We start from the raw sequence: 13,957 nt of genomic DNA, 5'->3' as shown, positions 1-13,957 counted from the left end.
TCAAAATATATTATGAAGAAACCATTTGTTGGAATGGAACCAAATTTGCACTACTTATCACCTCAAGTCTTCTGCATTGCCATCTGTAGGCTTGTTATTGGGTGTCGCGATCAGCAGTTCTAAAACCTGCTTCACAACAGCATCATGTATAAACGAAAAACCGCCGAAAATTGTTTTGAAAGTTTGAAAATGTATTAGAAAGGAACCATTTGTGGGAATGGAAAGCAATTTGTTCTACTTAACAACTGAAGTATTATGTATTGATATTTCTAACTTTTATTTCGATATCGCGATCAGCAGTTCTAAAACCGCCTTCAAAGCACCATCATGTATAAACGAAAAACCGCCGAAAATTTTTTGAAAGTTTGAAAATGTATTAGAAAGGAACCATTTGTTGGAATGGAAAGCAATTTGTTCCACTTAACAACTCAAGTATTATCTATTGATATTTGAAACTTTTATTTCGATATCGCGATCAGCAGTTCTAAAACCTCCTTCAAGCAGCATCATGTATAAACGAAAAACCGCCGAAAATTTTTTGAAAGTTTGAAAATGTATTAGAAAGGAACCATTTGTTGGAATGGAAAGAAATTTGTTCCACTTAACAACTGAAGTATTATGTATTGATATTTCTAACTTTTGTTTCGATATCGCGATCAGCAGTTCTAAAACCTCCTTCAAAGCAGCATAATGTATAAACGAAAAACCGCGGAAATTTTTTTGAAAGTTTGAAAATGTATTACAAACGAACTATTTGTGGGAATGGAAAGCAATTTGTTCCACTTAACAACTGAAGTATTATGTATTGATATTTGGAACTTTTATTTCGATATCGCGATCAGCAGTTCTAAAACCTCCTTCAAAGCAGCATCATGTATAACCGAAAAACCGCCGATAATTTTTTGAAAGTTTAAAATGTATTAGTCAGGAACCATTGGTTGGACTGGAACCAAATTTGCATCACTTAACAACTGAAGTATTATTTATCGCTATTTGCAACTTTTAGTTCGATATCGCGATCAGCAGTTTGAAAACCTGCTTCAGAACAGCATCATGTATAAACGAAAAACCCTCAAAAAACTTCCGACAGTTTGAAAATACATTATAAAAGAACTGTTTGTTGGAACGGCACCAAATTTTTAAAACTTGTTAACTCAGGTTTCCTTTACCGAAGGCTGAAACCCGCATTCTTATATCTGAACTGCAGTTTTTACAAGAATTATTTGCCGGAGAAATCAGTTCCTTAGACTGGGGCGGTTTTAGTAGGTCAGCCGCCAGTCGTCTTGGCGCCCCTGTAATGCGGCTGGCACTTTTTCAAGCCCTCCAAAGTACCCTAAAAGTTAACGGAACAAAGAAGAAACTTATTCGATATTGAGGATAATCTTTCCTCAGTATGTACCAGCGAGTGAAGAGTTTTTCCATCAAAAAGGAAGTAAATTAGTTAAAACAAAATGAGCATCTTACCTAAGGTGGAACTAGCCAGTTGTCCAGTGGCGTATCGGGGGGCGCAAAACTTGGAAGAACAATGTCGGGGAATTAACACTCTTCCACAGTTAAACTTGAAACGTTTTCGCACCATTTTTTTGCCAAATCGTCTAATAGTTCCGCATTGATTTAACTGGAAAGCAAGCTGGCTTGTACGGTTGTTTGGATAAGGAGCAACTGAGGAAAACTGATTCAAAGTCCATTGATTCCTCAGATTGTTCAACTCACTGAACAACGAAATTGGCGCTTTAATGGATATTTCTCACGATATCTTGGAATCGATATTGCCGTGAATGTGGGTTAAACGCGCTTGAATCAATATTTTTACCGAAACTAACATGCCATGGTGTGCTCCACTTTAGCCTCAGCGTTGAAAGTCTTCAGAGAAGAAAACCATTGCGAACATTCCAAATCAGCGAGAATCTTCACCAAAGCAGAAAACACGATTATTAGGGTTTCTTGTTAGAGTTGGAAAGTTACGTTCTTCTGAACGCAGCCCTGGTGTTAGATTTACGGTTCCCATCGCAACTTAATGTATTGACTTGCACTTACCCAAATTATTGCGTGAATTGTCGACAAAATGACTGAAGTGGATTGTAACTGTTAGCGCATTCAACTGAAGAAAATTCCAGTTTTAACAGATGAGTTTTAGGTCAACTGGGCAACGGCATTGAGCAAAACGAGCTCGATATTTCCCATTACTGTTTGGAAACCGCCGAAAAATCGTTTGCGGAAATCATCGGATGCATTGAAAGCATCATCATCAGCGAAACGTTTGCTCAGCTACAGAGCGGCTTCTTGGAGCAGCATTATAGAGAATTTAGCGAAGTTGAAGAAAACCGGCTGGTCTACACAGAAATCTTCAACAGCTACCAGGCCACGGTCGAAAAATACATTGAAGAACAGCTCACATGCAGTATACCGGGGTTTGATATTCGGGGCTTTGAAATGGAGCTGGAGTGAGTGATTTGATGAGGTCTGGAAATTTTTATGCAGACTTTGATGTTTAGAAAACACCCCGAGGTGCTGGATGGGGAAATTTACGAGATGTTGTCCACGTTTTGGGACTTTGCCAATTTCAAGCGCATGTTTTTGGACTACAAAATTGTAAGTAGTTTAAAATAATGCTCAGAACCAGCAATGTTCAGCAATAGAATTTACCACCGATTGCTTTGCCCATGCAATGCCTAGAAAAAACAATGGAGAAGTCTTCCAGACAGTTCTAGAAAGCGACTTTGGCAAAAATAATTATTGGGTTGTTCTGAAAGTAATTTCGGTTTTTCGTGCAAATAAAACATACATTTCAAATAAGAAATAAATAGACTATTAAATAGTCATTCTTTCCCAAGACAAAAATACTCTAAGTGATTTGTTACCTCCACACCAAAGTGAAACTCTCTCTTTCTGATCAAAAGCAAGGCGCAAAAATTAAACAACTACGCCAAAACTTTCCAAAGTTTAAAAATTAATTATGAAGGAACTGTCGATTCGAATCGAACCAAATTTGAACCACATATAARCTGATGCCTTCTTTATCGMRGGCRGAAACTCGTRATTCGMTATYCCAACTGGATGTTCACAAATCGGCTTCGGAAGTGCRAGGCGCAAAARTTAAAGACCCGCGYCRAAACTTTACAAAGTTTAAAAATTMATTATGAGAGAACCGTTSATTCGAACAGAACCAAATTTGCWTCACATATTAACTGATATCTTCTTTATCCAGAGCTGAAACTCKTAATTYGCTATCTCAACTGGTTGTTCACAAAKMTGCTTCGTAARTGCAAGGYGCAAAAATGAAAGACCCGCGCCAAAACTCGAAAGTTTAAAAATTCGTTACGACAGAACCATTGATTCAATRAGAACCAAATTTGCACCACGCATCAAGTCAAGTCTTTTTTATCCAGTACTGAAACCCTTATTCCGCGATCTCAACTGCTTGTTTAGAAATCGGCTTCGGACAAGCAAGGCGCAAACACTAAACAACCGCGCCAAAATTGTCCAAAGTTTAAAAATTCATTATGAAGGAACCATTGATTTGACTAAAACCAAATTTGTACCACATATTAACTGATACCTTCTTTATCCAGAGCTGAAACTCGTAATTCGCTATCTCAACTGGTTGTTCACAAATCTGCTTCGTAAATGCAATTTGCAAAAATTAAAGACCTGCGCCAAAACTCGAAAGTTTCAAAATTCATTGCGACAGAACCATTGATTCAATTAGAACCAAATTTGCATCACACATCAAGTGAAGTCTTCTTTAGCCAGAGCTGAAACCGTTATTCCGCATTCTCAAATGATTGTTCAGAAATCGGCTTCGGAAAAGCAAGGCGCAAACACTAAACAACCGCCCCAAAATTGTCCAAAGTTTAAAAATTCATTATGAAAGAACCATTGATTTGACTAAAACCAAATTTGCATCACATATTAACTGATACCTTCTTTATCCAGAGATGAAGCCCGTATTCCGCTATCTCAACTGGTTGCGCATAAACCGGCTTCAGAAGGACATGACGAACAAAAAGAAAAAAAACGCATCAAAACCTTCCAACGTTTACAAATCCATTATAAAGAAACCGTTTCTTGGACTAGAACCATGTTCACATCACACGCAGCCAAAGCTCATCTCCATACACATCGGTTCTCTTCTCCCTAGTAAGAATGTAAAATATGGCAAAAATGCTGTTTTTTTCGCTTCCCATCTGTAAAACAGTACCAACCGATAATGCGTAGAATCATCAGGAGTTTTTCATACATAAGCCTTGCTATACCAACTCTCAAAAGAATGATGCGGCTTCAGGGTGAAACTGGATGCAAGAACATTCAATAAATCCTCTAACGCGGAAAAATCAAATTACTTTCCGAACAACCCAGTAAATTCCCAGAAAAACTAAAAGTTAATTTTTAGGTAAAAGAAGGAAAAGGAGTGGATTTTTCCAAAGACATTCTGGTAACAAAATACAGCCTGAATCAAGAAACGGCGTTTATTCAGTAATAAAAAACATCTAATTAATGCATCAGAATTTCCATCTGCACCAGTCTGCTGTTTGTGTCGCCTGGCATTCTATATGGAAGCATCCCAGCGAAATTCGTGATAGTCTTGGCCTGTTGCCTCAAATAAGACATTTGCTGGGAGAATAAACGAGTTTTAAGGGATATTCATTTTTTCCATAGTTTCACTTACTGCTTCCAAAGGCCCTTCTTGGAACCGCGGAATGAACTCAACATTAGACTTAATTTTTTGATACTGAGCAAACAGCATGTTCATCGTCGTCAGGAGCACATCCGGAATAACTTTGGCAACATTCGAAGTTAAATTGTGGGTAACATCGAACACGCGGTCTTTGAGCTCTTCCTCTCTGAACGGCACCAGTTTTATGTCATTTAAAACCTGTAATTTTCGCTACCGTTGCAAAACAGTTTCATCGGGATTTCCATTTACCTTTAAGGCCTGTGGGAACTCTTTTTCATAGTACAGATCGAAGAACGTAATCAGTCTGTTGAGGGTGAAAAAGGAAAACTTCAAATCCGAGCGCTCCGACTTGAAGCCTTCTCTGGAAATGCGCTCAGCATAGTAAAAGGCCTGGTTCTTCAATCTGGTTCTCAAAGAGTTGGGGTCGCCCTCCAGCTGAACCACTTGGGACAACATGGTGCATAAATACGTCAAAATTCCCTCTTGGTTCTGAAAACAGACACTTTTCAGCTGCTGCCAGTTGTTTGGCTTAATGAGCTTACATTGGCTATATCAAACAGCGCAATTGCGTCTTCGTACAGGCCCTTGTTCACTAGATTAGCCGCAATGGTTTCGGCCACACTCACTGCAGTGACATGCGTATCAATAAACTGATCAATCAAGCCTTTGTTCCTGATCCCGTTCCCATCAACTGTTCCTAGTAGTTGTGCGTATTCCTTCGTTTCCAGCGCCAAATCCACAGCGCAAACCTTAAAAAGACTTTGACCTAAAACACTCAAAAACTTCTCAATCTACTCTGAACTCTTCCGCAGGTTTACCTTCGGAATCTGTATAGTTCTTCAGGTGATACAGATAGTGGAGTGCTTCATTGGGGCAGTGAAACTCGAAAGATCGCACATAAATCATTATCAAGCGCGCCAGATTTAATCGTCTGGCCGGCTTTGGGTCCGCGGGGTCGATGAAAACTACCAGCAAATCAAGTTGAATGCATTTAGCTCAGTTTGAAGATAGGCAACTTACGAAGAGGTGCACTAGTGTCATGAGGCCCAGCCAGTAAATACAGCTCGTTCAGAGCAATCGCCATATGAACAGCATGCACCTTGAACCTCTCGATTCTGGCTAGGAACTCAATTGCTGCCTCAAACTGGCCAGTGAGCGCCAGCACTTGAAAGTACAAATGGGGCTGATTGAAGGCATCGTAATGCGACTCTCCATACTCCTCCAAGATAACTTGCTGCAAAAAGTTGGGTAAAACCTACTTTAATTTGTAGTGAACCCTACCTACCTGAAGATCACTGTACTTGATGGAGTCTTCCTTAGAACTATCTGCTCGCACCAGGCTGAGTTTCAGCCAAAGATAATCGTCGGCAGTTCGGGCGACTTCTGAATGTTCATCAGAAATATCGCAACAGCCCAAAACCGACCATGTGATCCTCTTGAAAGGATCGGTTTCGTTCCGAACGAATCTTCTATAGGAAAACCTACACATACATTGATATCAGCGAAAAAACTCGTGGGTCTTTTGGCAGGTTTTCTACCTAATACTGTCCTCCAGCTTGGGAATATTGGGGTTATTTGGGTTGCCCAGCTTTGCCTCCAGTAAGGAAATTATCTCGTTGTACTCGGTTAGGCCGCTTTTCTTCAGGCAGTGGATTGCAGCTGGGAGATCGCCCGATCTCAAGCAGTAATACACCTTAAACGCAATGAAACAATTTCAAAAACCTGTTTTTGCTAAGCCTGATGTTCCTACCATAGGCCAAAGAGGCCGATCATCAATCATCCCGTCCTTTAAGCCCAAATATTCCCCCTGCAATCTGAGCCCCACGAAGCTCTTTACCAATGGGTACGTGCCTGGGATTCCGCCTCTTCCGGCGTGCGTGAGATTTTCCGTAATTATGCTATTCATGAACGTCTTGTACCTTAAAACCAAAGCATAATTTACTAGATTTTAAAACATTTTTCAACCCCACCTGTCCTCTAGGTATTTCTGGCCTTGACGCACTAAGCTCAGAATCACCGGCTTGGTGTTTCGGGTCTTTATCGGATCTTCCGATTGCGGGATTGATGAGCACTGGACCATGTACTTGATGATTTCCCACATATCTTTCACCTTCTAAAATTCAACTTTTAACGTTACACCAACAAAGAAATTTAAATTTATTGAGAGGGAACCATTGGGGCCAATGCAAGCAAATTTTCCCAACATGTAAAGTGAAGCTTTGGTTATTCAGAGCTGAAACCCTTATTCCGGTATATCAACTAGTTGTTCAGAAATTCACTTCAGAAGAGCAAGGCGCAAAATTTTAACACTTGCGCCAAAAGCTTCCAAAGATTAAAAATTCGTCAAGAAGGAACCATTTATTCCAATAGAACCAAATTGGCATCAGACGCAAAGTGAAGCTTTGGTTATTCAGAGCTGAAACCCTTATTCCGCTATCTCAACTAGTTGTTCAGAAATCCACTTCAGAAGTGCAAGGCGCAAAAATTCAACACCTGCGCCAAAAGCTTCCAAAAATTAAAAATTCGTTAGGAAGGAACCATGTATTCCAATAGAACGACATTGGCATCAGACGTAAAGAGAAGCTCTCTTTATTCAGAGCTAAAATCCTTATTCCGCTGTCTTAACTGGTTGTTCAGAAGTCGATTTCAGAAGAGCAAGGCGCAAAAGCTAAACACCCGCGACAAAAGTTTCAAAGGTCAAAAATTCATTATGAAGGAACCATTGATTCGATAAGAACCAAATTCACATAACTCGCGAAGCAAGGCTTTCCTTACACAGAGCTGAAAATCTTCTTCCGCTATCTTAACTGATTTATTAGAAATTGGCTATGGAAGAGAATGGCGCAAAAATTGAACACCCGCGGCAAAACTTTCCAAAGTTTAAACATTCGTTATAAAGGATCCATTGATTTGAAAAGAACCAAAATCGCCACGCACACAAAGTGAAGCCTTGGCTATTCAGAGCTGAAACCCTTATTCCGCTATCTCAACTAGTTGTTCAGAAATCCACTTCAGAAGAGCAAGGCGCAAAATTTTAACACCTGCGCCAAAAGCTTCCAAAGATTAAAAATTCGTCAAGAAGGAACCATTTATTCCAATAGAACCACATTGTCATCAGACGCAAAGAGAAGCTCTCTTTATTCAGAGCTGAAATCGATTTCAGAAGAGCAAGGCGCAAAAGCTAAATACCCGCGACAAAAGTTTCAAAGGTCAAAAATTCATTATGAAGGAACCATTGATTCGATAAGAACCAAATTCACATAACTCGCGAAGCAAGGCTTTTCTTACACAGAGCTGAAAGTCTTCTCCCGCTATCTTAACTGATTTTTTAGAAATTGGCTATGGAAGAGAATGGCACAAAAATTGAACACCCGCGGCAAAACTTTCCAAAGTTGAAACATTTGTTATGAAGGATCCATTGATTTGAATAGAACCAAAATCGCCCACAAAGTGCAGCTTTGGTTATTCAGGGCTGAAACCCTTATTCAGCTCTCTCTATAAGTTGTTCAGAAATCGACTACAAAAGAGCAAGGCGCAAAATTTCAACACCTGGACCAAAAGCTTCCAAAGTTTAAAAATTCGTTACGAAGAAACTATTTACACCAAAAGAAGCAAATTTGCATCCCACGCAAAGTAAAGCTCTCTTTATCCAGAGCAAAAATAGTCATCCCAATGTTTCAACCGGTTTTTGAGAAACCGGCTTCAGAAGAGCATGTCACAAAAAATAAAACTTCCACGTACAAGTTTCCAAAGTTCAAAAATTCATTACGAAGAAACCATTTACTCTAATGGAACCAAACTCGCATCATACACAACGAGATCTCCCTGATAGTACAAAAATATCCCAAACTTAAATAATTCGTTATAAAAACAATTTGCTGCGATGCAAAAAATTTACATCCGCGTAAAGTGGCGCGTTCTTTACAAGAAGCTGAAACCCCGATTCCGATATTCGGCTTTTTTAAATGATAATATGGACTGACTGACTGTTGACTTAAAAATTGTTCGATTAAAGGCGTTTGTTGCTCAGAAGTGTGTGACAAAAATGCACTTACTCCATCCTTGAATTCGCTTGCAATATCGCAAAATACGTTGACTAAACTGGGCCTAGAAAACAATCCTCTGACCGAATCGTTATTATACTGGATAATCTTCGAAGCGTAGATCATCTCATTGGGACCCAAGTGTGATAAAGGTGGGGCCGGTTTTTCGATGAGAATCGACTGATCTTTGCCGATTTCGATCGGTAGGCCCGATCTGCCGCCCAGGGCATTGAGAATCTTCATTTTTTCCTGCTTCCATTCGGCCTGCTGATGCTCCCAGGCGTTCTCAAATGTGGATTTCAGCATCTGAAAAAGTATGCAATTCAAAGCTTGGGATGGTAGATAATTTTTCAAATCTAACCTCGTTGTAACCAGAATCAAAAGCTTCGAGAATCTTGTTGCGAATCTCATTCTGCAGGATGTTGGCAATGTCTAAATCGTCCACTGGTTCTATTGGCTCGAAAGTGCGTTTGGTGCTGATTGACTCGAGTTTTTGCACGATTTTGGGCAAGTCTATGCCTTTGGACCCCAATAAGAGGTTCCTAATTTACAAAATTCCACAGTTTTTCATAGGGGACAGTTAGAAGAAATAATGTTTTGAGCCAAAAAATAGTCAAATAAACGATGGAAATTCCTCTTTTTTCATATATTAATAAATTCCGCCACACAATGTGAAAATATGCGATGATTTTACTCGAAACCCGTGCATTTTCTAGGCTGCTTTTAAGGACGCTTTTCACCCGGAATTCTTTAAGTGACATTCTTTAATAGAGAACTAAACTATAAACCAATAAACATACTCTATAATCCAAACTCTTCATAAACTATGTATCAAAACCTCCATAGATGAGGTAACTTTAAACGATCTTTGACTTAAAAAAGGACCAGTCGAACGTATACAGAAAATATCTGCACTTGAGGAAAAAACACCAGCAATTTGCCTAATTTAGACGAAAATCCGACGTTTATTAATCTCTCTTGCAGCTTTGTAACGGATGCACTAATTGCATTTAGAGCTGAAAAATTGGCAACTTTCTTCAATATAACAAGATAATGATATTTATGGAATAACACTTGATAATATTTAAGGAAAAGACATTTTCTTAGATGCTTTTGGCTTAAAGGCACTGCTTGAAAGATCACCCATGATCTTGGAGAACTATTAGAAGGTTTTATAAGCAAAAAATCACTGGCTCTGCTTGGTTCCAAGCTTATTGAAACCAGATAAGACAGCGATTATTCAAATCCCCAAAGTAGCTCAGAATTCCTGAATAGCCCCCCATGAACTTACGCTTGAATATCCTTCGAGCCTGCAGTCTGAGCTACACGTGAATAGAGATCATTGGAGGCCTCCAAAACTTGCTTCAGAGATCTGTTGACTTTGGGCAGATCAGAAGTGCCCTCCAAGTCGGTTGTGAGCCTTTCAGCTGCTTGTAGCAGCTCCGAAAAGTCTGCCATTCTAATTCAAGCAACGAAAACGATTCGATATTTACTTGGCCAGTGGGAATCGTAGGAAAACAGCAAAGTTGGGCGGTTTTTTGGCAAGTTTCAGCTCAAATTTAACCTCACTTTTATGTTTTTAAGTTCAGCGTCTCTTTGATCTGTGCACAGGATCTGTGTGGTCCAGGCCACCTAGAGGCTAAAGTCTGAGCTATAGAAAATTGAGTTGGGGGTGTGGGGACGTATACCGCTCTTTCTCTAAGAGCGTTCAATACAATTTTTGTTAAGATTTTTTTAAGTGATTCATTGTAGAAACGCGAAAAAATTTACAAAATTCCACGGAATCGTTCCTACATGAGTAAGGGAAGCCTCTAGCCCCTAGCTACCCCATATAACGTTAGATTGCATAAAGTACCGACTTTAAATAAAAAACGGTTTTAAAATTTTAATTTTACTTTTAGTGAATGATTGGTTTAAAGAGGTTTTCCTTGTTTGCCAGACAACAATATAGCGGGTCTTCCAATTCATGACATCATCTAAACGTTTCCCTGGGTTCTAGCATGCTTGAATATTCTTGGAAAATCAAGTGGCGTTCGGTCTGGCGATCTTGGTGGCCACCATAGAGTAAGTAAAATAATAATTATTTTATTTTCTCTATGGTGGCCACTCAATTAGGCCTCGTCCAAAGTTCCTAAAGTATATACTTTAAGAACCTTGGGCCTCGTCTACCAATCCATTTCATTGAAGACAAATTAGACTTAATTTTAAATGAGGAAATACACCGCCCAAACCATAATAGTTTCGCTTATGTGTTTCACCGTTGCACATAAAATTTTACTTTAAAGTTCTTCAGGTAAAAAAGGTAAAAGACAGAGTTTTACCCGTAAATTTTTCTACTTCAACTTGTTCAACTACTTCCTTTAACTTATCTATTAAACCTGCAAAAATGAGGGGTTTTGTGCGATTTGAACGGAATTTTCGGAGTTGTCCGAAGTGTTGTCTACAGAATCTGTGAATTGCAAGTTTCCATTTGGTATAGATGAGAAGTTATCATGTTTCGAAGCAGACGGTGCAGTTGAGTGAAAAATGTTTTTTTGGCGCATTATTCACTGAGCCTGAAAAAATTAGACTTTTGTGTGATTTGAATGAAACTTCCGAAGTTTGGAGCTTAGAGTATTATCTACCCAGTCTGTAGATTGCAAGTTTGTACTTGATCTAGATGAAAAGTTATGATTTTTTGAAGCGGGCGCTGTAGTTGTTTGAAAACGTTTATTTTTGGTCCAATATTTACTTAGCCGGCAAAAATTAGGGCTTTTTCCAATTTGATCGAAAATCCGATAGTTTTCAGATTCTCGTGTTCGCTATAAAGACTGTGAATTACAAGTTCCGAGTTGCTCTAGATAACAAGTTATGATTTTTCAAAGCGGACGGTGCAATTGTATGGAAAAAATGTTTGCTTCAATATTCATTAAACCTGAAAAAAATAGGGTTTTGTGCGCTTTGAACAAAATGTTTCTAGTTTTGAGACTTAAATATATTCTCTATAGAGTGGGTGAATTGTAAGTTTCCACTTGCACTAGATGAAGAGTTATGATTTTTTGAAGCGGGCGGTGCAGTTGAATGAAAACGCTTAGTTTTGACCTAAAATTTACGAAGCCTGTAAGGATAAAATTTTAACACAATGCTAATAAGATTTTCGAAATAATCAAAGACAACTGTATTTTATAGAGCACGTGAATTATAAGTTTCTACTTGCTCTAGATAAGAAGTTATGATTTTTCAATGCGGACGGTGAAGTTGTATGAAAAATTTTTTTTTGGGTTCGATTTTCGTTAATCCTGAAAAATGAGGGTTTTGTGCAATTTGAATGAAATTTTCGTAGTTTTGAGACTCAAATATTCTCTATAGAGTTGGTGAATTGCAAGGTTCCATTTGCTCTAGACGAAGAGTTATGATTTTTTGAAACGGAAGGCGCAGTTGTGTGAAAACACTTATTTTTGGCTCAAAATTTACGAAGGCTGAAAAGATGAAGGTTTTACACAATGTTAATAAGATTTTCAAAATAATAAAAGTCAACCGTCTCTCATAGAGTCTGTGAATTTCAAGTTTCTACTTCCTCTAGATAAGTTATGATTTTTTGGAGCGGACGGTGCAGTTGTGTGAAAACGTTTATTTCTGGCCTTATTTTATTTAATTTCTGGCCTTATAATTAAATTTATTAAACCTGTAAAATGAGGGTTTTATGCGATTTGAATCAAATTTCAGCTTTAGATTTAAGTATTCTCTATAGAGTCTAATAATTTCCCCTTGCTCTACATGAAAAATAAAAAAAATTGAAACGGACGGTGCAGTTGCCTGAAAACGTTTATTTTTGCTCCAAAATTCTCTAAGCCTGCAAAGATAAGGATTTTTCAGACTCAACTAGTTGCTATAAAGTCTGTGAATTATCAGTTTCCACTAAAATTATAAATATAATAAAAGTATAATCAAACAAAAATTAGCAAAATTACAATCTCAAAGAACTATTTATTCTTTTCAACTTGCTTCCAATAAAATAGTAATTTTTATCAGCAAAATTTTGGAATGGTGATGAGGTCGCATTTATCATATTTTTTCAGTAAAATATTTATGGAAAAATGTAACACAAATGTTGTAAATAAATATTCATTAAAAAATCGCTGATGTATTTTCAATTTATAGTCAAGGGGAATAAAAACATGGTTTGGTTAAGATTAAGCGATTGATTACCTTTTGATGAATAAATCGCTCTTTATTGTGAAATAAGAACACACTTTTTCAATCTGTAATAGGAAAGGTGAGGAAAGTCTGTCTTTAAAAAAACGGCAAACATTTTGAGGCAAAATACCCCAAAATTAGGGAAACTGAGACATTGAAAGCATATTTTCAGTACTAACAGTGCCTGGACACATAAAATTGCCGCTAAAATATATTATAAAAAAACCATTATATCACTTTAGGCGACGCTGCCAGTTATGTTACCCATTTCTTCGTCCACAGCAGCCCTATTTTCCACAGTAATAAACCCATGATTTTTTCATTAGACATTGAGTTGAACTTATGAAACATCTGGCATAAAAGCAGAAAGCTTCCATCAACATAAAGCATTTTTTTGCTAAGTTTCTCCTAGATATGGGGAATTTTATTAAATAGTGCAACTGTTCCTATGGCCGCTACAATATATTTTTGACTGAAATCATTTAATATCGTGAAAAAATTGCCAACTAGAACAGTTTAACGTGCGCCGACTTCAACAAATCGCTGATGTTACTTTTGATGGCTTCCACAACTTCGTCACTAGTATTGGAGCCTCCCAGATCGTGTGTTTGCACCTTATCGACCGACAAAGTCTTCTTAATTGCTTGTTTGATCAGTTCCGCATAGTCACCTAGACCGAGATACCGAAGCAGATCCTTTGAAGCATTCAACATTGCAATGGGGTTCAAGTTATCGTCATCTGCAAAGAGAGTGAATGCAACTTTTTCCTCACTGGGGAGTCTTTATATTAATCTTTGTATTAGAGTTATCAGACTGAAAATTTCGAAAATTTCATGAATAAATGTGCGAGTGGTGCTCTATCGACGTGCGTGTAGTCGGTTATCTGTGACTAAACAAAATCAAAATAGAAAATAATTGTATAGCAATGCAATATTGCACACTCCAAATAAACCCATTATAATGGGGATTACCCAAGAATTAGTGTCTAACAATGAGAAAACTGAAGACAATGATAAAGTTGAACAACTTCAATCCCAATTAAATGCTATGCAGAAGTTGT

The 13,957-nt window shown here is 38.1% G+C and overlaps 3 protein-coding genes across 3 annotated transcripts; 1 reads left to right on the top strand and 2 right to left on the bottom strand.

Moving 5' to 3' along the window:
* The first annotated feature begins 1,845 nt into the window (after window positions 1-1,845).
* On the top strand, window positions 1,846-4,641 carry LOC125502925 (ADP-ribosylation factor-like protein 2-binding protein). The gene is made up of 4 exons (XM_048662418.1): window positions 1,846-2,087; window positions 2,138-2,444; window positions 2,496-2,592; window positions 4,394-4,641. The coding sequence occupies exons 1-4, from the start codon at window positions 2,066-2,068 to the stop codon at window positions 4,478-4,480; spliced, it is 513 nt and encodes a 170-aa protein (XP_048518375.1). The 5' UTR covers window positions 1,846-2,065; the 3' UTR covers window positions 4,481-4,641.
* LOC109542411 (nuclear pore complex protein Nup93) lies at window positions 4,456-10,335 on the bottom strand. The gene is made up of 13 exons (XM_019911631.2): window positions 10,013-10,335; window positions 9,083-9,263; window positions 8,734-9,027; window positions 6,649-6,791; window positions 6,429-6,597; window positions 6,217-6,371; window positions 5,964-6,159; window positions 5,699-5,912; window positions 5,497-5,643; window positions 5,221-5,444; window positions 4,928-5,167; window positions 4,670-4,876; window positions 4,456-4,614 (listed from the first exon to the last, which is right to left on the bottom strand). Exons 1-13 carry the CDS (start codon window positions 10,177-10,179, stop codon window positions 4,495-4,497), a joined length of 2,457 nt encoding a protein of 818 aa, XP_019767190.2. The 5' UTR covers window positions 10,180-10,335; the 3' UTR covers window positions 4,456-4,494.
* A 2,547-nt stretch (window positions 10,336-12,882) lies between these two features.
* Window positions 12,883-13,628, bottom strand: LOC125502923 (isocitrate dehydrogenase [NAD] subunit gamma, mitochondrial-like; the record flags this gene model as incomplete). The annotated part of the gene is given in 1 exon segment (XM_048662416.1): window positions 12,883-13,628. A coding segment is annotated over 1 exon segment (225 nt), but the record flags the coding sequence as incomplete, so codon positions are not given.
* Between the last annotated feature and the right edge of the window lie 329 nt (window positions 13,629-13,957).

The sequence above is a fragment of the Dendroctonus ponderosae genome, unplaced genomic scaffold (genome assembly GCF_020466585.1).
Source record: "Dendroctonus ponderosae isolate FM_Combo_2020 unplaced genomic scaffold, Dpon_F_20191213v2 Dpon_F_20191213_11, whole genome shotgun sequence".
NCBI lineage: Eukaryota > Metazoa > Arthropoda > Insecta > Coleoptera > Curculionidae > Dendroctonus > Dendroctonus ponderosae.
This window is presented reverse-complemented; position numbering and strand designations above follow the sequence as displayed.

What these genes read in the sequence shown, in the direction of transcription:
- LOC125502925 (XM_048662418.1), top strand. Translation starts at nt 2,066, where the DNA reads ATGACTGAAGTGGATTGTAACT. An exon ending in GGCTTTGAAATGGAGCTGGA is followed by an intron (nt 2,445 to 2,495) that starts GTGAGTGATTTG and finishes TTTGATGTTTAG; the next exon opens with AAAACACCCCGAGGTGCTGG. An exon ending in TGTTTTTGGACTACAAAATT is followed by an intron (nt 2,593 to 4,393) that starts GTAAGTAGTTTA and finishes GTTAATTTTTAG; the next exon opens with GTAAAAGAAGGAAAAGGAGT.
- LOC109542411 (XM_019911631.2), bottom strand. Translation starts at nt 10,179, where the DNA reads ATGGCAGACTTTTCGGAGCTGCTACAAGCAGCTGAAAGGCTCACAACC. An exon ending in GGCTCGAAGGATATTCAAGC is followed by an intron (nt 9,264 to 10,012) that starts GTAAGTTCATGG and finishes TTTGTAAATTAG; the next exon opens with GAACCTCTTATTGGGGTCCA. An exon ending in AGTTCCCACAGGCCTTAAAG is followed by an intron (nt 4,877 to 4,927) that starts GTAAATGGAAAT and finishes CGAAAATTACAG; the next exon opens with GTTTTAAATGACATAAAACT.